Source organism: Equus quagga, chromosome 3 (assembly GCF_021613505.1).
Source record: "Equus quagga isolate Etosha38 chromosome 3, UCLA_HA_Equagga_1.0, whole genome shotgun sequence".
Lineage (NCBI taxonomy): Eukaryota > Metazoa > Chordata > Mammalia > Perissodactyla > Equidae > Equus > Equus quagga.
This window is the reverse complement of record NC_060269.1, coordinates 96296395-96323310: the sequence shown is the minus strand read 5'-3', so window position 1 is coordinate 96323310 and position 26916 is coordinate 96296395. Positions and strand designations below refer to the sequence as shown.

The 26916-nt window shown below is 43.0% G+C and overlaps 1 protein-coding gene across 1 annotated transcript; it reads right to left on the bottom strand.

The window, feature by feature from the left end:
• Window positions 1-509: 509 nt before the first annotated feature.
• Window positions 510-26072, bottom strand: PPEF2 (protein phosphatase with EF-hand domain 2). Its single transcript, XM_046657429.1, has 16 exons — window positions 26018-26072; window positions 21918-22045; window positions 21708-21765; window positions 20622-20797; window positions 19214-19328; window positions 18195-18241; window positions 17239-17405; window positions 16326-16362; window positions 16084-16233; window positions 11446-11832; window positions 9259-9444; window positions 7776-7918; window positions 5197-5303; window positions 4117-4280; window positions 3278-3365; window positions 510-760 (listed from the first exon to the last, which is right to left on the bottom strand). The coding sequence occupies exons 1-16, from the start codon at window positions 26070-26072 to the stop codon at window positions 510-512; spliced, it is 2259 nt and encodes a 752-aa protein (XP_046513385.1).
• Window positions 26073-26916: the final 844 nt, after the last annotated feature.

Sequence of the window (26916 nt, the reverse complement as noted above, 5' to 3'; positions counted from 1 at the left end):
AGCAGAACATTAAATTATACAAACACTACTATAGTTATAACAAGAAAAAGTAAACAATGAAAAGAATTCATATGTTTGGGTGATGAGATTACAGAAACAATTTTTGATAATTTTCTTTTACTAATATGACATTTTAAAAACAATAAAATAAAAGATACAAAATGAAAACAATAAGGGGGTTGAATTATCAGTGATTCATAACTGGGGTAGAATTCAGAATTAAAAAATACTTATACCTGGGTCCTACCTTGTGAAAATCCTGAGATGGGTCTGGGATGTCTATATATTTAAAAATACACACACATACAAACACACGCACACACATACACACACACACACACACACTAACCCCACGCCATACCCGCAAATACACAGGTGATTCTGAAGCATACTGGTAGGCAAACTCTCAGCATAAAGAACCACAGATCTATGGAGAATAAAGGAGATATTCCAGCGACAAGCTTGGCATTGCTTATGAGGCACCTTGGGCGGTGGAGACCAGGCTGTTGTTAGTGTGCATCTGGCCTGCTGTAGCCACTGTTAGCATTTGTGGCTTGTGGGCACTCTGAGGCATTGCCCTCTGAGCAGGATTGCTCCACAAGGCGGAAGGCCTCCAGGAACTCATTGATGTCAATGTGGCCATCCTTGTTGAAGTCAATGCTCCGAGCAAGGTCACAGATACAGTCATCCGTGATGTCAATCTTCATATGAGAGCTGAACAGTTTCCAAGTCTGTCTGAACTCGTCCAGTGAAATGAACCCTTACCAGAGAGAGGAAGTCATTTCAGTGAGTCAGTGTTTTCAACGTTCATTTCCTCTGACATTCTTGCAAGGACACCCGCTCCCTGCTGTTACACAGACAGACACCCAAGGCCCAGTACCTAGTTTAAGTCCCCAAGGGAATGGCACAAAACCACTGGATCACTAGTGGTTTCCAACTGGGAGCAATTTTGTTCCTCTCCCTCTAGGGGACATTTAGCAATGGCTGGAGACGTTTTTTGATTGTCATGACTGGGGTGGGGGAGGGGTGTTACTGGCATCTATTAGGTAAAAGCCAAGGATGTTGCTAAATGTCCTATAATGCATAGGATGGACCCCAAAACAAAGAATTATTCAGGCCAAAATGTCAATAGTGCCACTGCTGAGAAATCCTGCATTAAATCATCCCAAACATACACTAACATATTCTGCTTATAAGAAGCCTTTGGACCTATACATGTACAGTGAATTGATTTTTACAAGGGTTCCAAGACCATTCAATGGGAAAAGAATAGTGTTTTCAACAGATGGTAGGGGACGACTGGATAGCCCCATGCAGAACAATGACTAGACCCCTCCCTTGCACTATAAACAAAAATTAGTTCAACACGGATCAGAGACCTAACTGTAAGAGCTAGAACTATAAAACTCTCAGAAGTCTGTGTCTACAGGTATAAATTTTTGTGGTCTTGGATTACATAACTTTTTTTAGCTACGACACCAAAAGCACAAACAACAAAAGAAAAAAGATAAAATGGAATTTTTTTAATTAAAAACTTTTGTGCATCTAAGGACACTACCAAGAAAGTGAAAAGACAATCCATAAAATCAGAGAAAATATTTGCAAAACATAAATCTGATAATGGTCTAGTATCCAGAATATATAAAGAACACTTACAACTCAACAGTAAAAAGACAACCCAATTAAAAGATGGGCAAAGGGTTTGGATAGACATTTCTCCAAAGAAGATATAAAAATTTCTAATAAGCACATGAAAAGATTCTTAACATCATTAGTTATTAAGGAAATGCAAATCAAAACCATGATGAGATACTTCATAACCAGAAGGATGGCTGTAAAAAAAAAAAAAAAACGGAAAATAAACAAGTTTCGGTGAGGATGTGGAGAAATTGGAACCCTCATACACTGTTGATAGGAATGTAAAATGGTATAGGCACAGTTTGGCTGTTCCTCAAAAGTTAAACATAGTTTTACCATATGATCCAGCAGTTGCACTCCTACAAATACATCCAAGAGAACTGAAAACATGTGTTCACACAAAAAGTTGTATGTGAATGTTCATAGCAGCATTATTCTTTTTTTTTTTTAAAGATTGGCACCTGAGCTAACATCTCTTGTCAATCTTCTTTTTTCTTTCTTCTCCCGAAAGCCTCCCAGTATATAGTTGTATACTCTAGTTGTAGGTCCTTCTGTCTGTGCTGTGTGGGACGCCACCCCAACACGGCTTGATTAGGGGGGCCAGGTCCACACCCAGGATCTGAACCAGCGAAACCCTGGGCCACCGAATTGGGGTGCACGCACTTAACCTCTCGGCCACAGGGCTGGCCCCAGCATTATTCATAATAGTCAAAAAGTGGAAACAATCCATATGTCTATGAACTAATGAATGGATAAACAAATGTGGTACAACCACACAAAGGAATGTTATCCACTATAACAAGGAACAAAGAACTGATACTTGCTACAACTAGGATGAACCTTGAGAACATTCTGCTAAGTGAAAGAAGCCAGATATCAAAGGCCATAGATTGTATGATTCCATTTATATGAAATGTCCAGAATCGGCAAATCCACAGAGACAGAAAGCAGATTAATGGTTGCCAGGAGCTCGTGGAGAAGGGACAGGGACTGGGGAGTGACTGCTAACGGGTATGGGTTTCTTTTTAAGGTGATGAAAGTGTTCTAAAATTAGATAGTGATGATGGTTACACAACCTTGTGAATATACTAAAACCCATGAACGGAATGAACATTTTAAATGAGTAAACTATATGGTATGTGAATTATACCTCAAGAAAATAAAACAGTAGTAACATTGAAAAAGGCCTTTGGACCTTTGGGGGAACAGGTTGAGGGTATATAGACCTTTCTGCAATTTTTTTGTAACTTCTTGTGACTCTATAATTATTTCAAAATAACAGGATTTTTTAAAGATACTTCGGGAGGGAAACTGAAAGCGCCTTTCTGTCCTAGGCATTCTTCGTTACTTTGTATCTATCTCTGATAGACCCATACAGAATATCACATCTACTAACAACTCTTCTTCCTGGAGGAAGTTCTCATTCAGCTTGTCTTCACTCTTCTCCGCCCATCCCTCTTCTACACAGACTGCTGGTTTGCTTCAGTCCTTCTAGTGTCTGCCAGTTATAAGCATTGCCATTACTGACTTTGCTCCTAAAGTGCTTGAGTAGCGAGCTAAGTAATGAGGGAGGAGACTAAAGGGTGGGAGGTAAATACTTGTTGTGTGTCGAAAGTTATAGGATAACGAGCGCCTTTACCTGAATGATCGCTGTCTATGATCCTAAAAATGGTCTCCAGGTTGGATCGGTTTCGATACAGTGTTTCCAGCAAACTTGACTGTATGTTCTGCAAGAAAAAACTCACTTTGCTTCTATATCTTATATTTAGGCTTGTTCTAATATATACTTAACACACAATCAACCCCAAAGATAAGACACTCTTGAAAAAACCTGAAGATGTTTACCATCTTTCCACCCCCAACCCCATTCAACGTACCAAATAATCTAATGGTTTAAGAAGTATCTAGCCCGTGATGAAAACGTTCTAAAACTGACCATAGCGATGGTTGCACATATCTGCGAATATGCTAAAAACCATTGAATTGTATACTTTAAATGGGTGAATTATATGGTATGTGAATTATATTGCAATAAAGCTGTTTTTTAAAAAAAGTACTTAGCCCAAAGCTTCACATACGTTATACATTCAATAAATATTTCTTGAATAAATACTTGTTTACATGGAGCAAGAAGCTTGGTGTCAATGAAGCCGGACAGACCTGGGTTTGAAGCCCAGTTCTATAACTTAGAAGCTCTGTGATTCCAGGGAGGCTGCTTAACCTCTGTGAGCAGTGTCCTCATGGGTATAATGGTGCTGATGATACCTATCTCTTGGGGTGGTTTTGAGGACAAACTGAAACAACGTATTTAAATCACTTAACACAAAGTCTGGCACATAAAAACTCAACAAATAGTTGTTCCCTTCTCTCACCCTTCCCTTTTGGGTTCTCAATATTTGGTTGTTTCTGATTCAAAGTTCTCCATAAGGGACTTCATGGTCCACAATCTGCTCTCACCCACCATTTTCACACCATTACCTCGTGGCTCAGTTGTTCTTTGGCTAAGTCCTCCAGCCAGGACTTGTACTCCAGCATGTTATCTGTTGAGCTGTTCACCAGCTGTGGCCTTAGCATCCGCCATGGTAGTCCCAGATGCAACACGGACTCCACGGCGGCTGCCCAGTCACTCAGGGCGATCAAACCTACAGGAAAGAGCTCACTTGTTGACTTGCCACCTGTAAGTCTAGTTTCCTGCCCAACAGTGCATACCTTCTTATCCTGACATTCTTCTCACCATCTGTAGGCAATAGAAATAATGGGCACTGTCACTATTTTCCTTGGTCACAGTAGAGCTGGCTGGAAAATAGGGTTGCCAGATAAAATACAGGATACCCAGTTAAATTTGAATTTCACACAGACCATGAAGTATAAGCATGTCCCAATTATTGCATGGGACATACTTACACTTAAAAATTATTTGTTGTCTGTCTACTACTCAAATTTAATTAGGCATCGTGTTTTTATTTGCTAAACCTGGCAATACTATTGGAAATCACACAAGACTCATTAAAAAATCACGAAACATTATACATATACAGCATTGGTTGTTTAGATGTGTATGAAAAATTGTTACTATGATTTTATGACTGTTACTGCTATTTTTTAATAGAGCTACATGTAGTCAACGTCCATTAGACATTCCATTGAATTGAGAAAAGACAAAATTTCTAGCTTGAAGAGTAGAACACAGAACAGATAAGCACACACTCAACAACAAGAAGCCAAATCAATGGTCTTTTGCTCATCTTGGCTATACTCTTGTAACCTGCCCCACCTGTTGCTTTTTGCTTAGTTCTGGCCTTGTCATTCTTCCCTTGATTCCATTTCTTCTCACCATCTCCATCTATAGTTACCAAGTTCATATTCTGTTAAAAGCTTGGAATTTAAAAGTTTAGAAAAGATTACTGGGACGTTAAGTTGAATAAAATGGAAGAAGTAATCAAAGAGGTCTTTGGGTCATTCATTCATTCAACAAATATTTATTTGCTAACTATTGTGAGGCAGAGATTTTTCGGCTAGCTTCCTTCCTCTATGAATATTTTACTTAATTAGTCTTACCAGTTTTATCTTTATCATGCTTCTTAAATTCACCGAGAAGATCTGAGGAATGAGCAAATAACTTTCCCCGCAGAGCTCTCAGGGCTGACTCCTCGACTCTGCTAATCCTGGGACAGGGGACGAAAAGGAATGTTTTAAAAAATTAGTAGAGAAGAAATAGTCATGGGTTTTTACTACATTTCTCCTCCCTCTTTCTTAATGTCTCAACCTCCCAAGAGCTCAGTTTTTGACAGAAGAGCTCCGTCTTTTCTCTCTCCCCACTGGCTCCCGACTTTTCCCTGTTGTGCACAAATGGGATCTGTTTGGGGAACGCTGCTGTCCTTCCCAGTGTAGGATAGTGGTTAGAGCAGACATTCTAGAGAATGACCACGAGTGCAATAAAGTGATCTAACTGCACTGTATCTCAATTTCCCCATCTGCAGAATAGGGATAAAAACAGTCCCTACCTCATAGGATTGTTGTGAAGATTAAATAAGTGAAGTCATGTAAAGCACTTAGAAGAAAGCCTGGAACTTAGAAAGCACTCAACAAATGGGATCTGTTATCATAATCATATGCTTTCCTTGTAATTTACTATTATGTTAAACAGTCACAAGGCAAGATCTATATATAACAAAATAACACTAATTTAGTTTTCTCGTTCTTATTGCATCAATAGAGTAATGCTGGCCACAGCACTTGGCCCAAAGTAAGCGTTTGATAAATATCAGTAGTTGAATGAACAAGTATGTAAAAAGAGATAGGAGGCAAATATGTACTTTGTTCTGTCTCATTGAGGAACCAGCCATTCTATAAATAATGACCAGATAACCTATCTTGCCAAGGGCTAAAAGCAAAAGAAGAACAACAACAAAAACACCACCATTTTAATCACATTTGATGAAAATATTCCTTGCAGTTTAAGGTTTTTAGCATAACAGTCCTTCCATGGGCACCCTAGACTCCTCAGATAGTGTGAACTGCCTAAAACTCACCCCAAGTTTCATAGGTATGTGACTATACATGCTTTTTCTGGAGTTTATTGTTTTATCAGAGGCTAAAAGAAGTGTGGGACCCCCCAAAAACTTTAAGAACCACTGGTTCGGCAAAGCATTTAAACTATTTACTGGTAAATTGTAGTCGTTGATCGTTATCACACAGGGATGCAGTCTGGCGACACTCTTGGGAGCTCTCTGGGTGTGCAAGGCTCTCAGTCCCAACGTCAAGCAGCACATATTGAGCGCTTACTACATGCAGAGCTCTGCGTGGATCATCTCATTAACCCTCCAACACCCACGGAGGTGGGTATGACTATTATGCCCATAACAGAGTAAGTAACTAACCCAAGGTCACATAGCTAAAAAGGGGTGGGGCCAGGAATCAGTCTTGACAGGTAGACTCCAGTCTGGCTAAACTATTATTGGAAGATGTGGATTTAAACCAAAATTAAATGGGTTCTGCACGAAGGTTCCTCTAAGAAAAACACGTGATCCTGAGTTTATAGATGTTGAGACGTCAGTTGTGGTTGGTTGGAGACACTCCTCTCTTATTCGTTCTCCACTGTGCTCCAGATAGTTGAGGTTGTTGGACGAGCGACTTCTGTGTAAATTAGGTGATGCTATTCTTGCTTTAATGCAACCCATGAATATTCCCAAGCGCTGAGTGCTCTTTAATTACGTTATTAAAACATGTTATTTATAGGATTCCCTACAGTGACTCCTTTTGTAGTGACAACACCTAAATCACATAGAATCACTGCATTTGTACTAACTTCGTTTTGATTTCTAATTTAGCTCATCTGATAATTAAATAAGCTTGTTCATAGCACTACAACTGTATCTGTGAGCAGCTTATATATCCTGGGGCCATCTTCTCGATAGGAGGCAGTATCGCATAGTCATTAAGTCTGTGAGCTCTGAAATAAGACTGCCCATGTCAAGGCCAACCTTCATCACTTCTTAGCTGTGTGACCGTGAGCCAGCTGATTTAACTCTGTTCCTAATGATCTCATCTATAAAACTGAAATTAGTAACACGATGTATTTCATAAGTTCATTGTGAGACACTATAGATAAATTTTTTGTAACAACACTTAGTGTGTAGTAAGCTCTCAGCTAAGGTCAGAATTGTCTCAACAGAAGCCATTTTATTATTATACGCTTCCTTCCCAGGAAGAAAGGGGCATTGTTAACCAATGTGCCCACTGAAATCCCTCTGCCAAATCCCCAGAAAGTGAAAGAACCTTCCGCTGTGGTGTATGGGGTAACATAAACCCTGTAAGGATGAGAGAAAACAGAAGAGTGACCCTGAAAAGACTTAGTGGCCTCATATATAGACTTTACTGAAAACACACCCACTGAGAATAATTCCTGCAGGAAACAAATTAGTTGTTTTCATTAATGATGAGTAGGTAGAGATTTTAGAGTGGAGGGGAAGGAAGAGACCCCTGCTATAATGTATATTCTAGAGCTCACTGCTGACGTAGCTAAATTCTGAATTCTCACTTAGAATTTGGGTAAACGTCATGACATTTCACACTTCAAAGGTTCTATAAATACAATAATTCCATTTTTTGGAAAATCGTTCATTGAAAAATCTTGCCTTTGTCTCATGGTTAGCATGTGGGTTGCCTTGTTAGCTTGATACTGCACAATGTGTGGGGTCAGGGCCGGCCCCAGTTTGACATAGGCCCCTCGGTTACTGCCAACTTCATAATAGTTGGAGGCAGAGAAGATGGTTAACACCTAAATCAAAACAGAAGAGAGAGACAAGCCTTCAGGTTCACTGATGAACTCTTCACCCTCAATCTTATAGGGCCCCACCCGATTTCAGTGGCTGCTATTCCTCCTTGACCTCACCTACGGATGTTTTTTAAAAGTTACTGATGCTAGTAGGGCAGGAGTTGTGACTCAAGTTGTAAAAACTTGAATTCTGATAGGATATCCACCACAGGTTTTCTTCACATTTTTTTTTTTTTAAAGATTTTATTTTTTCCCTTTTTCTCCCCAAAGCCCCGCAGTACATAGTTGTATATTCTTCGTTGTGGGTCCTTCTAGTTGCGGCATGTGGGATGCTGCCTCAGCGTGGTTTGATGAGCAGTGCCATGTCCGCGCCCAGGATTCGAACCAACGAAACACTGGGCCGCCTGCAGCGGAGCGCGCGCACTTAACCACTCGGCCACGGGGTCAGCCCCTTTCTTCACATTTTTATCCCAAGTAAAAATAGCAGGGGTCATAGAAAACACTTGATTTGCTTCAACCTAGAGGCAAGCTAGGTCTAATAAACTGGGATGACCATTATAACTCGCGGGCACATCAGTTATTAAAGCTGGTGTGAGCTCTCAAAGCAGTTTCCTACAGAGCGTTGTACCTCCTGAGATGCTCTGTGAAAAAAGCTTCCCTTGTCAACACGTTGGGAAACGCTAGACACTGCAGCTTACCTTGGCAATTTATAATGAATGTAGGAAGTTAAAGGTTCTCAGAAGTCCTACAATAAGGAAACTTGTATAACTGTTTAACAAAACATTCTCACATTAGTTGGTCTCGATCTTTTTTTTGCCTGGAAATCTATTACTCTCCTGTAGAGTTAGTGTTCCTGGGACTACTCTCACCCTAGTGGCATTAAGCTAGGCAAACATTGTAGGATTTGGAGATGCCCAAAGATTAGTCTGGACATTAATTATGCTCCTGGGAAGACAAACGGTCCTGAATCCCTGCCTGGGGCACAGTGCAGAAATCTTGTTACCCTGTAGTGTTGTTTGTGACATGTGACAGCAAGTAATGTGACTTAAAGACTAGAGATGTGGCTGAGAAAACACTAGACCATATTTCCATCCATGACATGGGACCATATCTGCCCCTCACTCTCCTCTCAGGGTATTGGTGAGCTGTGGCCTCGATCAAATTTTGAGTTTTAAAGAGGCTATAAAAGTCAAGGATTAATGACTATAAAGGACCCAGTTGCTATGAGCAAGTGGACAGCAAATCCAAGGCACAGTGGACCATGAGAAGCCGAGCGCCTTAGCCCATCCAGGCCTGGAGGAGCAAGACAGACCACTCTGTGCTACCGCGGACAGTCCACCCACCTTGCGGCTGTGGCAGAATTCATAGCCCTCGGGTTTGCACTCGTGTGAGCGGATCAGGAACTGCAGGTTGTATTTCTGTAGCAACTGTTCTGTCACATTAGGCCCAAAATAACAGCCTCCTCCTCGAACAGTGTTGGCCTTGCAGCCCTCCTGGGCCATGGGATCACTCCACAATATATCTACAACCTGGAGAGACCAAGAGATGGTTTCTTTCCTAAAAACTAGACAGATATTCAGTCAGAGTCATTCCTATGGAAAGAAGAGGAAGATGAGGAGGAGGAGGAGCAGAAGAGGAAAAAGACTAAAATATTTGAATAAAAACAAGTGAATAAATTTCCATACAATCAATATTTGACATACATTTGTATTTATATAAATTATATATATAAAATATATAATTTATATTATTATATTTTATATCCTGAGGTTCCAGAATTTTTTTACTCACAAAATGAGCACGTGTAAGTGCATATTGTTTGACAAGGATATATCCGCTTTCTTGAAAATAAATCTTACATGAAAGCTCAATATATAAAACAGATAAAAAGGGGCTGGCCCAGTGGTGTAGAGATTAAGTTTGCACTCTCTGCTTTGGCGGCCCTGGGTTCGCTGCTTCAGATCCTGGGCCTGGACCTACACATCACTCTTCAAGCCATGCTGTGGCAGGCATCCCACATACAAAATGGAGGAAGATTGACATGGATGTTAGCTTAGGGCCAATCTTCCTCAAGCAAAAAGAGGAAGATCAGCAACAGATGTTAGCTCAGAGCCAATCTTCCTCATGAAAAAAAAAGGGAGCTGCTCTGGTAGAAGCTTTGATCACAGCCAGTTCTCTGCAGTCAGTGCCAGTGCTCCTGGACATTTGCCCAAAGAGAAGGCCAAAGATAGTCTCTCATGCAGATTCACAAGCCCCAGATGTGGTCCTGGGAAAGTGCAATCAGGCATTCTATTTCTTAAAGTAATTTCAGAAATTTTTGAAGAATTTTCAGAGAAGCTGAACAATTTTTCTAGCAATTAACATTTTACTCTACTGTTACTACTCAGGAAAACACTGACTGCCAGTCTTACACAACTCATCTGAAAAAAGTGGGTGTTTTTTGGTTGTTGACACCTAATACTTTCTAAATGTACTTTTAAGGCAAAAAATGAATTTGATTTGTAAATATCAGCACATTATTATCGAGTCATGTTTTGTAAAAGGAGAGACTTGCGTTTTAAACTGTCAAGTCTAAGCTGATGTTGAAGCCCAGATGGATAACTCGGAGAATGGAACCGGAGCTCCCCGTCTACCTCTCTGAGGTTTCCAGCCTCAGAGTCAGCTGCAAACCCGCGTCTGCCTCTCCACCCACCATCCAATCAATCAGCAAGTTCTGCTAATTTTAGCACTTAAATAATTCTGAATTCCTTTTCTTTATTGGATGAACCATAAGAAATTGCCATTTTTACAGGTCAAAATGGTCGAATACCAACAAGTTCACGTAGTTCTATTAACACTACTATACAAGATCACCATAATCATCTCCCAGTCGGATTACAACCGTCATTTAAGGGGTCCCCCTGCCACAGCTTTGCCCCCATGAAGTGTGCCCTCCATTTGGCACGTGCTGTGGGTCCCTACTGGGTACCCAGTCTCCTGCTTCTTCCCTGTGAACAGAACTCTGACTCCATGTTGGAGGTGGCAATGTGCCTGGCTAAATACTTGCTTTCCCAGTCTCCCTTGCAGCTAGGTGGGCCATGTGACACAGTTCTGGAGATTCTGGGAAAGCCTTTAGTTGCCTGATAACAGAGGGGGACAGAAGCTGCTGGACGTAGCCCTTTCGGCCTTGAGTTACAGCAGCCATCTTTTCGAAGCATTAAAACAAACAAAAAACAAAACATATAATAGCATCCCATAAATAGTGCCTTACCGTCTTACCCCAATGATGCCAGGTCACTAAATCAATTTATTCAGGCAATAGAGCCTACCTGCTATATCTTCCCATCCTTTATACAACTCTAAAATTTACGTCATTAGGCAAATACTAATATCTTTCTGGGGAGCTCTAACCCCAGGGAGAGAGAGAAAGGGGTCCAAAAAAAAATACCCTGAATTTATATAGAAGGAGGAGATTTGATGTGTTTTTCTAAAATTCTTGGTCCCTCCTGATGGTGGCACATTCTAGGGAGCCGCACCTGGCCACAACCCACCTGCCGCCACTCCTCCTGAGTGGGCTGCAGCAGCTCCCCAGCTTCTGAGTCTGCTTCTGATGAGAAGAGCAGGGGTTCCTCCTTTTTCTCCTTGATCACTGGGAAGCCTGCTTGCTGCCGGCACCGCTCCAGCTCCAGGTCCACAGAGCGCCGCACCTGCCGGGAGAGCTCCTGGGGGTTCGGGGGGATGCTGCAGGGGACACTGGAGGAGCGGCTGTCTTTGTGGGCCTTGTGGGAGCCAAGGCGAAGGGGCGAAGACGGGAGAGAGTGGCTTTGGGGGAGAAACCACGGGGAGGGTCTCCCTGCAGAGCCAGTCTGGTTGGCTTTTCCCTTCTCTGCCTGCTTCTCATTCTCCTTTCTCGTTTTGCACCTCATGGCGGAAACAATCTGAAAATGTCCAGAAAAGACACAGATGCTAGGATGAAACTGGGGGTCCTTTCTGAGTCGCATTTTGGCATCCAGGTCAGTGCTTCTCACACAGGGGTCCACAGACAAGGGCTGGTCTGTGAACAGTTTGCTCCTGGCCCACCACAAGACAAGCACAGAACGTGACAGTAAGCCTTTAGAGACCTGGATAGCAATTGGATATTGCTATGACATTCAAGCACGTGACCCGTGGGCTTGCATTCTTTGTTTGTATTTCATTTTTCTAGTAATTCATAATCTTGTACTTTACAAAAATGTTGGTCTGTGACAATATGGAAATTTATGACACCTCGTCCTTCACCACAGGTAATTTGAGAAATACTGAGCTAGGTCGTTGTCACCTCTTGGAGCCTGGTGATTTTAGGCCAAGATGGGAAAGGGCACTTCTCTCTCAGGAAAGGGAGCCTTCATTGACTTTTCTGTTGTTCCACAGATGCTAAAGCAAAGGAGAAGAAATGCACCCTGTGGTTGAGAAGTACTGGAATAGGAAAAACTTGACGCTTGCTGGGGGAGAGGCAGCCCTGAATGGTGTTTTGCAGGCAGTGCGATCTTACCTGTTATCTTCCCTGTTGAGGAAGGGCGGAGAGGAGAAGGAGCATCTCTTTTCAGCCTGGACTTAATCAGGAAGATACACTTCTTTGCCAAAAGGACTGAGTATGGTCCCTCTCACTGACTCAGGGTCATTGTGGTAGGACCAGGCTAAGAACATAGACACAAGCAGAAAAAATTCTGATCACAGGCAAGAGAGGGGTCAGGTCACAGAGCAGAGCTGTGGCGTCGAGCAAAAAGAGAGAGCAGGCATTCCTGGCATGCCTGAGTGCCACAGTGAAAACAGAGATGTGATGTCCACAAGGATAACAATGATAAAAGTGTCCAGTTCACAAAGGGAACTCTGTGCAACCGCATAACCAAAGAACGAGAACTTTCTGCAAATAGACACAAGGACCTTCAGGAAAGCCATGTCCCTTGTGGACTGGCTTTAGGACAAGAACAAAGAAAGACACTCAGAGAGGGTCAGCAGGGCCTGAATGATGTTTGAAGAGGAATCCAGATGGAACAGAATAGAACAGACGTTTACTCTAACTTTGGACAAGCACCGCTGACTTCCCAGGTGGTTCCGGACCTGGGCATAGAGCAGGAAAGGGCACAAAATGTGAAGGGAGTCCTAACCAGCTCCTTCTCTCCTCCGGGCCAGCTCACAGGCAGGGCTAGACCATCAGTTCCAGCCCTTTCCAGCCTCAGGGAACTTTCTTTTAAGGATGTCATCTGCTCCAAGACGCATCCCTAACTTTGATCCTTAAGGAGACTATTAGTGTTAATACGTATTGAGGTCCTTCCAAATAGGTGCTATTCTGGGCACTTCACAAGAATTAATTGATTAGCCCTCATTCTCCGGTGAGAATGCACCCCCATTTATAGCATGGATACGAAAACTGAGGCACGAGATACTAAAACTGCGCCAGGCCGGATTCCAGAGCCCTCGCTCCTCTGTGTTTCCCTCCCAAGCGGTCCCTGGACTGGGCAAATGGCTACGTCACCCTTCCCCAGAGCTTTGCAAACCAGCTGTTGGGAAGTTAGCCTTTGCTAAGCTACAGAAAATAAACTGCTCTTCAGCATTCTTTCCAAAGTTTCTACTTCTCCTACATTTGAGTAATTCAACGTGACTCTTCCCATGAGAGAGTCTGCTCTGTGATGACTTGCAGTCTCTACCTCCAGACATTGATACGGCGGAACCGAATGTTTGAGGTGAAAAAAAATCAAGTGACAGACATGTGGCACTGACAGAGGAAACACTAAGAGCTGGTTTTAGGTCCCTGGGTCCCCTCCCTCTCCATCAAGAACATGAAAGGAGTGAGAGTGTGGAGAAGTACAGGGGGTTTTATAACGAGGATTTTTGGAGGGAGCTGTTGAAAATGCTGCCGCTCTCCCTCCTCTGCCTCCGCTCAGGAGTGATCCTTCTTCCCTTCCAACACTGGGTCTCGGGGTGTGCAGGGACACATAACTTGTCTTTTAGTCACCAGATCATAAGGAGCCTTAGCCAGACCTGACAGCTAGGCCTTGAATCCAGAAACCTTGGACTTTGAACTGGATGCAATCCTTGAATGAGGCTTGAGTGTAAACTCCATTGGGGTGGGGATGAGCATGGTTGTACGGGAAGGAGGGTGTGCATGGAAATTTGGGGAGCCACAGGGGCAGACTAAGGCAGAGTCTTGCTACCCCAACATCTGTCTATTCTTCTTCCTTAGTAAGAAAAACATAGATTCTTACAGCTACCACCTGGAATGAAGATTACACTTTCCACCCTGCTTTTCAGCTGTGTTCACATATGACAAAGTTTGAACAGAAATTTTGTGTACAACCTAATGTCTGTAAAGGAAGGAAAACTGCCTTTCTTCTGCTCTCTAATTTATGCTAACTAGAATGTGGTCATGATGGCTGGAGATAAAGTAGCCATTTTGGGCCATGATGCAATATGGTGGAGCAACAAGAGAGCAGGAACCTGGGTCCCTAATGACTTTGTGGCGTTTCTGTACCAGCCCTGGACTGCTTGTTTCCAGCTTTTATTTATACAACAAAGAAGTAAGCATTAAGCCATTCTTATTTGAAGTTTTCTGCCACTTCAGCCAAATGTAGTTAATGCTATTTCCACTTATTGAGTGCAAATTTTGTAAGGCACATGCACATATACTTTCATTTAATCCTCAAAACATCTATGATATAGTTATTCATATCCTTATTTTATAGATGTAGAAACTGAGGTTACAATAAGTTAACTAATTTGTTCAATGTCACATAACTATAAGTAGCAGAACCAGAATTTTTATCCATTTCTATCTGACTTCATAGGCCATGAGTTAACCGCTCACCACACCTACTCAGGGAAAAAAGGACATACTTCCACACTCCAAAATCTGTGTGGCAGAGACTACCATTCCCCCAAATCTGTCTTCCCGTCTCTGTCATAGGAATGGAAACCCCAACTTTTGTGCTGGGCACTTGGCCAACCAGAAAGAAGACTGCATTTCCATCCTTCCTTCCAGTGAGTTGTAGTAATGTAACTATATTCTGAACAACTGGATGAGAGCAGAAGAGATGTATGCAAATTCTTCACTGTGTCTTTAACGGGCAGGAATATTTTTCTTCCCTTCCTGCCTCTATCCTAATGCTTGGAATACAGAGGTGGTGGCAAGGCGTGTTGGGCTACGCAGTTGAGGACATGGGAATGACGCCCCAAGGATGGCAGGGTAACAAGACATAAGAAGCCTTGGTCCCTGGACACCCTAGCAAAACAAAGCTGCCATACCAGCCAAGAACTGCATGTTGCAAGATTCAAACCCAGGTCTGTCTGATTCTGAAGCCATGCTGTTTCATTTATGTCTCATATAACATAGGCTTTTATATCAATTAGAGTTGCCCAAAGTAGACTGGTTTGTGTGGTAATGAGGTCCCTGTCTTTGGAACTGCTCAGCAAATGTTGTCAAGGATGTTGTAGTAGGGGTTCCTGTGTGTGACGGATAATTGGAGTATAGACACCATCATACACCGTTCAAGTGTAAGAGTCTATGATTAAAAGAAAATAGAGTCTTTGCTTTCTAGATTTCTATTCCAAAATGACATGGAAAATAGAGACTTATTAATATTGGAGTATAATACATTCTGTCTCTCCCACTCCACCTCTTCCTGCTGGCTATTGTAAATTCCTTTAGGGCAGCCACCATCTCTGGTTATCTTAGTATCTCTCCTAGCACTTTCCTTGCACAAGCACTTAAAACTAAGTTGTTGAGTTTAATTGAAATTGATCTTCATCTTTGCATCTGCCAATAGCATCCTCCCTGCATGAAGTAGGCACTCAATGCACATTTGTTGTCTTTAATTGAAGATGATCTGAATTATCTGGGAAATAGAGTCTCTTCAGGTGACAGTGATTGAGGGGTACTGAGAATTATCTATATCAGGAATGGCAGGTAGACAGCACTAACTGCCACTCCCCACTATCATGTCTATGGCAACATCACTAACTGATCACAGCATACTCGCTCCCTGAGCCCAGCTATGGATTCTCAATCCTTCTCCTATTACTGGTTTAATGGCTTTACTTAACAGCCCTTTTTAGTCAACTGCAATCAGCATGCAAGATGACATTTATTTTATGTTGGCAGTGAAACTGGGCATGATGGTGAAATTTGCACTGTCTCATTACTCAGTCAGTACCTTGTGCCTGTCTAGTTTAGACAAAAGCTCCAGGTCAGTCTTGTCTGACACTCCACCGTGAAGAATCAGGACTTTCTCATCAACCAGAGTGGCCAGCGGAAGCCAACAGAAAACATCTTGCAGTACTTTTAGTATTTTCTTGCCATGTGTCTAAAAAGTGATATTAACAAGATACTAAGTTTCAAATGATACACTCAACTTATCTGAATTAAGAGAAATTTTTGCTTATAAAGGCAGCCCACCTTATATTTATGCATCACTTCCTTGGTGAAGCCATAACTAGATTTAGAAGCAAAAAAGATATTAAATTTAGTGACAATAGTTATAGCATAATTGCTTTTTTATAAAAATGAGACTGTAGAATAATCACTAAAATGTTTATAATTATAACATTATCTCTGGGTAGAGAAATTATGGGATATTTTAATTTTCTTCCTTTATTAATTTGCATTTCTTTCTTTTTCTATAGTGAAACTTTATTGTTTATATGATAAAGAGTACAGAGGGGCCGGCCCAGTGGCATAGTGGTTAACTTCAGCGCACTCTGCTTCAGCAACCCAGGGTCGCACGCAGATTTAGATCCTGGGTGCAGTCCTACACACAGCTCATTAAGCCATGCTGTGGCAGCGACTCACATGCGAAATAGAGGAAAGCTTGGCACAGATGTTAGCTTACGGCCAATCTCCCTCAACAAAAAAAATCCAGTATGGATATATGAAAAAAAATTTAATGGTTTTATTAGATAGCAGGATAATGTGTAAATTTTTTTTTAAAGATTTTATTTTTCCTTTTTCTCCTCAAAGCCCCTTGGTACATACTTGTGTATTTTTAGTTGTGGGTCCTTCTAGTTGTGCTATGTGGGATGCCACCTCAGCATGGCCTGATGAGCGGTGCCATGTCCGCGCCCAGGATTCGAACCAGCGAAACCCTGGGCCATTGAAGCGGAGCACGCGAACTCAACCACTCAGCCATGGGGCCAGCCCCATGTGTAAATTTTTTAAAAACCTTTTTAAATGTTATATATTGTGTATTCTACTTTATAAAATTGGAAAGCTACTTTAAAAAGGCATCTAACAAATAAGAAGCTCTGACAAAATAACTTTCTACAATTGCAACAAGTAAACATCAAAGCCCCATGCATGTTTTGGTTTGTACCGTAAGTTCACCATATGGTCCTCATGGTTGCCTCGGTTAAGATGGAACTCTTTTGGGTAAACCAACATGAAGGCAAAAAGAACCATCAGGATCTCTAATGAATCCTTGCCTCGATCCACAAAGTCACCATTGAACACGTAGGCCCGCTCTGGTGACGGGAGGCCATTCTTCCCAACAAGGAGGCAAGTCCAAGAAGAGGCACCGAAGGGAGAGAACAGGAAATTAGGTCAAACCAATGTGCATTTGACAGTCACATCAGATCTAACACCAATTCTGTGCTTTCTGGCTCTCCTCCAAAAGTGAAATGTCAGTAAAAGATGGAAATATTTTCCATTGGTCTTATATTTCCTTTCCAGCCAGGCTGAGGTTATGACATGCTCATCAAAATGAATGTGTTATACAAAGCCAAAGCGTTGCCATGTGGCATGCACAAAGGGCACTGAACTTGTGATCCAAAGGCCAGTTTTAAGTTCTGGCCACACTGTCTTTAACTACCAATAATAACAATAGCTGCCATGGATTCCTCGAGATTAAATGTGACAATACATGGGAAAATGCTTTGGGAAGTGCAGTGTACATATAAAGCAGTACTACATTAATAGAATATTCTTATATGTTGTATATGCTCTACATTTTATAACCAAAAATGAGCATGAAAATAACTTTCCGTTGCTTTGATAATAAACTATTATTTTATTTGGAAAAAAGAAAATCAATTGCTAAATAATGGTTCCTTCTCTTTATTAACCTAAGACTTTTGAAAACAATTTACAGAAATGTACTAGAGTATAATGCAATGCTGGCTTTTATATTATGTACTTGCTACATAGTAGCAGATATTATTTAAAAATAATATTTTTAAAATCCAAGCAACGTTTAAGCATTTATTTAATAGATACTCTACTTGAACATCTAAATTAAGCCTCAGAACAAGAACTTAATTGGAACATTCATACCTTATAAAATATAAATATTAAGTCATCCAACTGGCCATGTAAATCTCCTAACAAAGACAGAAAAAGAGTATCAGTCTCAATTGGTCCTTACCGTTGTTTCTCATTTTACTATAAAAGGAAAATACCCTGAAAAATCTGAGTATGTAAAGAAACTTAGGGTGACTTATTTTTCCATATGTAACATAGGGATAAATATTAATTTCTCTTGTTGCAGGGATAGTTAATATTGAAAGAAGCACAATATTTTTCCTGCACAATTATCATAAATAGCAAATGACTTCTATTTTTACTGAAGCAAAGATGGAAGAGAATAGTGCAAGGTTGCAAACTCAGATGAGAACTGAGGCCTTACAGGCCAATGTTAGGAGATTTTTTCAAGAGAAGTTGGCAATCTGGATTTTAATACAAAATCCTCTGACTTTCAAATGTTGGAAACTAATTTTAAAAGTTAAGGACATTTCAGGGCAGATGAGACCATCTGCTGGCTGCATGCAGCCCTGGAATTGCCAGTTTACAATCCCTGCCTCCCCTAAGTTAAGGGTGCGATGTCAGTCTAGAAGGGATATTTAAATATCACTGAAAACATAATGAGATGGGAAAAAAATCATCATTAACAGGATTTCTTTCTGGGAGAAGGATACATGTGGACAGAAGGAATAATTCACTAGGAATTGGGGCCTGCTCAAGTAACATTAAATGTCTTCTAATAAGGGAGGGTCTGGCCATTTGTAAGGATTTTGTTCTGAATGGAGGGCATGGGTTTGGGGTCAGACATGAATTGCTTGGGAAAAGAAAGCAGAGGCTGGGCCCTCTTGCCCCACAGTTCTTCACTGCCCCACCTCGACTTTAACTTTAAGCGAATGTGGAGCGAATATGTAGATCCTGTCAGTGTGAAGAGATGAACTTGGCCTGCCGCGTTGCCCTACTGTCTCCGCCCAGCCCCGCCTTTTCTCCTCCCCTATCACAGGCCGAGTTTTCTTTGTGTCTAGCATGTAAGGCCGCTTCTGACTGGCTCTTACCACACACGGTGATCTCCTCGCTGTAACAGGTGGAGACCCGGTTGATGTTTGGCAGTTGCACCAGATATTTCCTGGTTTCATGCAAAAGATTCAAGACATAGCGAGCGTGGAGCTGCTACTAGGAGGAAGAGGAGGGAGCGAACAAAGCAACACTGATGTTCGTGCGGGAAGATGGGCCTCATCTTTACTGCTAACGACCCCAATCACCCAAGACCCCAAAAGTGACCCCAGTAAACTGCCCCTGGGACCCTGGGCACAGATCCTTTCTTTTTTACCCATCTTCTGCCCTTGTTTCTGCTTTTCATCATCCCCTAAATATCAGACTAATTTTCTCTTTCCTAGCTACTCTATGAAAGCCTTCCTTGCCTTTGGCCTGGGAGAAACACACCATTGTCTCAGTGAAGGATGAATAAGTGCATGCATGTTGATGGTACTGAGTGATGCTGACATTACTGGGAACATCATCTAAACTCCTCCTGCAGTGAATTATCTTCATTGAAAGAGGGGAAAGATTGGCATCTGACCACTTCTTGCCACTTCTGCCTCTACCACCAGGGTTTCAAGCCACTATCATCTTTTGCCTGGACTATTGCAGTAGTCTCTGGATGGTCTCCCTGCTTCTGCCCTTGCTCCTTACTCTCTGTTCAGCAACCAGAATGATTATTTTAAAAAGCAAGCAAGATTATTTTATAACATTCCTGTGCTCAATGTTGAATATCTCCCATCTCTTTCAGAAGAATAAAAATCCACCCCACTCCCTCTCTGCCTCCATCTCCTAATGCTCTTCCCCAGGCTCCCTCCTCTCCAGCCATAACGGCCTTCCAGAGCTCCCTGAGCCATCCAGGCAAGGTCCTTTCCATTTGTTCCCTCTGCCTGGAATGCTCTCCCCAGATGTCCACACGGTGCATTCCCTCACCACCCTCCACCTTTGCTCGGAAATCACCTGTTCAGTGAGCCCTTCACAGACCACTGTGTAAAACTGCCATCTCTCCCACCTAGAACTTAGCTCATTCTTTTCCTCAGCTCTCATCACCTTCAAATAAACTACAACATTTACTTATTTACTGTCTGTCTCTTGCCTAGACTGTCAGCCCCTTGAGGGCAGGGTCTGTATCTATCTCGTTCACTACTATATCCCCAGTGTCCAGAACAATGCCCGCACAGAGCGCTGCTCAATAATTATCTGCGGGATGGATGAACAAAGAGAGACGACATGATTAGGAGGGGAAATTTTCAAAGCATAAAAACTGGCTGATTGACCACAAGGTCCTGGCTAAGGAAATGGGGTGTGGACTCTCTCTAGTGGACTCATGACATGAAGACCTTAAATCTGGGGCCATGCCTGCTCTGAGGAGTCTGCTCTCCCCCGACACGTTCCGGGAGACCCAGGCTCCATGGGTGAGCGTACCTGTTTCAGTCTGAAGGCTTCCAGCAGGGCAGTTGCATGGTCAGGAAGCAGCGGGAATGAGAGGCGTGGCCCCGTGTAACTGTCCGGCACCTCTATGCAGTCATAGTCCCTGAACCCCTCCATCTCGGAGTCCTGGGGGAGTCTCTCCTCAGTGAACATGCGGCTCAGGAAGTCCCCTAGTCAGGACAGAAAGGGTGGGCGGCTCACATCCCACCTGCAGTCCACGGGCCACCCGGAATTCTCTCCCTGGACTGTGCTTCAGGTGGGACCTGGCCAGTCTGGCATCAGCTCCAACCCCAGAGAGGAGACAGGAAAGGGAAGTGACGACAGATGAGGATGAGCAGGAGGAAAAGGTTATGTTTTTACATCCATTCCATTTTACTTTTATTTTAGAAGATTAACTTAGAAAGCATAGAATTTAGGGGCCTAGCTTTGTAAGCCAGAGGAAGGGAAAAGCCACAGTGGAAGAAAAGTCCACGGGCATTTCTGCTGTGCTTAGTGAGAGCAGCAGATGCCTCCGTCTTCCAGTGCCCTTCAGCGACTGCCAACTGCCTGCCTGCGCTCTCAGCCTGAGGGCTTTCTTCCTGGTCAGTCCGCAGAGGGCCTGCCGCAGGCCAGAGATGCTGTGGAATTGACAACCCTGCTCACGGGCCCTCCCCGCAGGCTTCGACCAATGACTCTAGGGGCTGACACATGAAGACTCCAGTTCCCTCTACCGCCGGGTGGGATCATTCCCAGGTGTGCATTTTGCACTATTTCCCAGGCTCATTGAGTTATTGGCTTAGTAGCCCACCCTTTGTTGGCTGCCCTCCCTCTCCTGAATCCCTAGCCCTCTCCCCACCCTTCCCTGCCCTACAGTGTTTCCTGTATTTAACTAATAAATTCCTTGCGCTCAAATTCTTGTCTCCAGGCGTGCTTCCAGGAGAACCAGGATAAAATTCCGCTCTGCCATGTATTTGTCAGCCTCCTCACTCACTCCCTGGCTGTCACCGGATTCCTGTTTTCACGCCCTGTGGCTCTTCCACCTCACCCAGACATCTATGACCCTGAGACAGGAGGATGTGCTACGTGGCAGTTCATACTCACTCTCATTGTGACTGCTGGGGGTGAAGTGATCCATAAGGTAGCTGAAGAAATCGTGGAGCTGCAGAAGAACCCAAGACTTGGCTTTAGAGATGAGTGAAAAGAGAAACCAGGGGTGGTCCAGATCAGCTGTACCTTGTGGGCACCTGGGCCTTGCTGCCCAGAAGCTGGAAGGCAGAGCTGGAGGTGGCTCCACCCCACAGCCCACCGTACCTTGACCTGGTCTTGCTGCCCAGCATACTCTATGGACTGGAAGATGCTCCAGGTGCACCGCCGCCTCATCTCCAGGCGTGCCATGTAGCGCCGGTACCATCTCTGGATCAGGGCCGCTGCCTTGAAGGCTGTGACACAGATGGTGAAGCAAGCCTGTGAGCTGGGACTCCCTTGGCCTGTGGAGAGGTGGGGGTGCCTCTCCACCTGCAACATGGGATAAAATGGTGGGGAAAGGACTGCCCACAGGAAGGATTTGCATTACTGCTGGCCGAGGTGCTCTTTTCCTCATTTCCGTCCCCCATCCCACTCCCATTCTGATCTGGTGGTTATACTGATATCACTGGAGGTTTATTGGAATTCCCACTTATTGATGAAAACATCTATATGTGTAGAGATGCAAAGGTTGACTGCCAGGATTCTGAGAAGAAGATGTAACCTGGAGGGACTGCAAGGATGCAGCCCCCTTGGACAGTGGCTTAAGGCAGGGGCGTGGCAGGGAGAACAGTCATGCGCTGCATAACAAAGTTTCAGTCAATGAGGGTTTGCATATATGATGGTGGTCCCATCAGACTAGTACCATATAGCCTAGGTGTGTAGGAGGTTCTGCCATCTGGGTTTGTGTAAGTACACTTTATGATGTTCACACAAGGACAAAATCACCTAATGATGCGTTTCTCAGAACATATCTCTATCTTTAAAAGCGACGCGTGACCGTATAACAATAGACTGTGTCAGGAGAGCTGGGTTCTAGGCCTTGAGCTGCCTTGACCACAATGTGGTCAGGCAAGTCGCCTTCCTGGGCCTCAATGTCCTCATCTGGAAAGAGGGATGAACCAGATGATGACTGGGGAAAACAAACAATAGACAAACACACAAACTACTACTATAATGTCAGGTGATGATAACTTCCTGCTGGGCCCCCACATTCGTGATATCCCCATGGACTTTAAGTGGTAGCCTCATCACAATACTTCCATGACTGCGCTATCAAATCCAGCCTTTGGGCTTTTCCTTTTGCCAGGACCCACTCTAGGTGAGCGGGTACCACAGGATGGCATGGGTGGGTTTACTTCTTCACAGGAGCTTTAGGACCTGTGGTCAGGTACTGCTACCAGAGAAGAGGACAGCTGTCCGCATAAATAACTAGATTCTTCTTAAGTTCCTGGGCCTGAACGTGCCGCCAGTCATGAATGGGGTATTTGTGGATAAAGCCGGATTAAAAAGGAAACCCTGCAGCTTCACTCAGGTCAACCTTGTGAACAGTAGACAGATTGGTTTAATATATTTAGCTTGCATTAGAGAGCTAATAAAATTCTCACTGATTTCTCTAAGAGGAAAGACGATTGTAGAGTAGGAAAAGAGAACCTATGATGAATTTAAGCAAAATTGAATGTTCCTTTGAGAAAAAGGTCATATTTATTTCTTAAAGGCACTTACTAAATAATAAGTGATGTGGTTGAAGCTCTCCCAATTGAATTCTGTAAATCCATGATCAGGACAGTGCATGAAATGTCCAGAGTAAGCACTACAGGCTCCTTAGGAACTTCTGGGAAACACACAGACATCCGGACCTCACCCTAGACCCATAGCATCAGAATCTCTACAGGGAACCCAGGAACCTGCAGGTGTGACAACTCCAAGCATGCTTTTTACTTGCACTGAAGTTTAACCAACACTGAGGAATATCATGGCCACCAATCTCCCCTGAAAATGTTGTTTGCTAACACCTTGCCTCAAGCATTTTAAGGCAATTGCTGCCAATTAGACATCCTTACATCCTCTGTCATGCTTCTGCTCTGTACAGCAGGGAGGGCAGGCAATGCCTCTCTTTCTCCCTCTTTTTTTTGCCTCCCATCCTCTGTCTGGGGCCTGGGTTACCTATAACTGAGATGGCCACTCTGAGATGCAGCATAGTTTGAGATCCTCTACCCTATTCTCCCTTAACAGCATGATACAACATGCTTGGGCTCCCCTGGCTCAAGCCTTGTGTAGACTAAATCCTGGAGTGCAAGTTGTAAGTACACCTGGCTGTTAAGAACAAGGCAACCATGTGAGGAAAGAGGCCGAGGGACACCAAGGCACCAGATACTGAGTGACGAGCTGTCTCAGAAGCAGAACCTCCAGCCCCAGCTGCCCTGAGGGTTGTAGACAAACCACCCAGCTGGGTCCTTTGCAAAGGCCTGACCCATAAAATCATGAGCAGAATGAAATGGTTGTCTTAAGCCAATTTCAGGGATAGGTGGTTACACTGCAACAGATAACTGGAACAGGAATTGTATAAATGTTTTACAAAATTATAAAACGAATTTAAATCAAAATGAAGAAAAATCAATCTCTAAAAATCAAAAGCAAAAGTTAAACAAATGAATCTAATGTTGTATAAGTTGGTGGCATAACCACATGGAAACGAGTTACTTCAAATGACTTGAAAATTCAGTACTTTGCACATCCCCAGCGGATATATCTGAGGACAAACAGAACTGCAAAGAAATCTTAAAGAGTTTTCAGTAATCATATTGTTTATAATAGTATGTTATTATTATCATGAAACTATTATTTATATATGGTAAGATAACGTAAAGGATACTATTTTAAGGTCACTGGGAAAAAAGATTTTTAATAAAGAGAAAAGAGATATAAATAAAATATCAAGGTTGTTAAGTAAAAATATTGTGACCCTAAATATAAATTGGTGATGACTTTTTTTCTTTAACTAACACACATTTTCTGGATCTGTTCACTGAAAAGGTATAAAAATAATGACCAATCTGGTAGCAATAAACACCCACACCCTGGGGAAATAGCTCCTCCTGGTCTGCGGCCAAAAATGTGCAAGATGAGCCTGGGACACGCTGCCAAACTAGAAAGCAAGGAAGCCACGTGCTGACAGAGATGCACAGGCCCAAATAAACAAGGTGCTGCCACTATTTCCCTCGTTTCCTCCTACATCTCCAGCTCCTTGCTTCCTCCCACATGTCTGGCAGCCTCTCCTCAGCCTCCTGTGCTGACTCCTCTCCTTATGCTCAAGCCCTGGAGTGCCTCATGGCTCTGGCCTAGGCCCTGGCCTCTGATCTGTCTCTCCTCCCTCTAGGCTACTTCAGTGACCCCAACCACCACCCACACTCTGGTGCCTTCCAAATGTATGTATCTCCAGCCCAACCTCTCCTCCCAAGTCCAGATGTGAATATGCAGCTGTCTACCCAGCACTTCCACCTGCATGTCTCATGGGCATCTCAAACCCAGCATCTGTAAACTCATCACCTTCCCTCTAGTCACGCTTGATTCTCTTCCACTACCTTTATGTCGGTAATTGGCATTATCTTCTGACCAGTTTTGCTAGACAGAAACCTGGAGGTTCTTCTTGATCCATCCTTCTCCCTCACCCCATACATCTAATCAGTCGGATCCTGTCAATTCCACCTCTGAATATTGTTGGAATTCACCTTCTTCTCTCCATCTCTGCTGCCACCAACTCTGGACCAAGGTATCATCATCTCTTGCTTAGATGACTTTAGTAGCTTTTAAACTGTTCTTCTTTCTTCACAGAAGCAGAAGATCTTTTAAATTTGTAAATCTTATTATATAATTCCCTATTTTTAATTCTTTAATAGTTCTTCATGCCTTTAGGATAATTTAAAATCCTTTAAGACCCTGGGTAATCTGGACTCTGCCTACCTCAGCAGCCTCATATTGTGCCATCCTCCATCTTGTTCACTTCAGACCATTCAGTTTCTTGAATATGCCTCTCTTCTTCCTACCTCATGGCCTTTGTACATGCTGTACCCTCTACCTGGAATGCCCTTTCATCCCCTCTTTGCCCAACCTTATTTCATTCACTCGTATGTGTGTAGTTTGGGATAAACCCCAATGGACAGCACTGATTCCTTAGTAAATTTTAATTCTGTCAAATATAGTTCACCAAGTCCTACAACATTCAGCTGAGCATTCTGGTGGTCACATCAGAAGGAGGAGAAGCTAATTTTCAGGAGTTGCCTGAGGAGGAATATGATGGTTTCTTGCTCCTATCCTGAGAAGCCCCTCCATATGCAGTGTAGGCCTTGGGGTACACACAGCTAGTTTGGGTGGTGGGAAACACATACCTTTCTCTGCATTTTGGAAAGCAAAATGATGTTGGGTTGAGGTGCCACTTCCCATAGTGTAAATGCAATGTTTCTGCAGGTCCAAGATAGCAGGTCCAAGAGAGAGTGAATTGCTTGCTGACAAAAGGAAGAGGGAATCTGAAATAGGAGATTCAGGCAGAGTATTGGCTCAGGAAGACCAAATTATCTATGGGCCTTGTCTCCACATCATAAAAAACGTGTAACTATCTGTGAGATAACTATCCATAACTACCCTCTCCACCTCTCCAGTCTCAGCACAAAGGTTTCTTCCCTGAAGATACCCTCCATTTGTCATCTCATAGCCCTCCTGTGTTTTCAATCTTTCTACTAGCTTTTCCTTTTCAGCCTAGAAACATACTGAAGTCTCTTCTCTTGCAATCTCCAAGCAATTCATCACCATCGTCATCATCCTTTGACCTCCTATATCCCTCTAACTATAACCCAACCTTTCTCTTCTTCTAATCCAGATTTCTCTCAAGAGTAGACTACATATTTTCTCCTTAATTCCTCTTAAAACCATTTTTTTACGTCTTCACTACTGATTTAAAAAACCTTTCATGCTAATGTCACCAACGTCTTCATCTTTTCAGTCCTTACCTTACCAGAAGAGCAAGCCTATCTGTCTCCACAAGTCACACTCTGATGAAAATTCTACTCCTTGGGCTTCCATGATGCCAGACTCCCTTGTATTTGCTTCTACTTCTCTGACTATTTACTCTGCCTACTTCTTGAGCTCATTTTTCTCTGTCTATTCCTAAAATGTCGATTTTTATTTGTATTCCAGTCTTAAATGTCAGCTCTCCTGACTCTACACATGCTCCCTGGATGATTTAATCAATGCTCACATTTTCAGTTATCACTTCCCACCTCTCAAATCC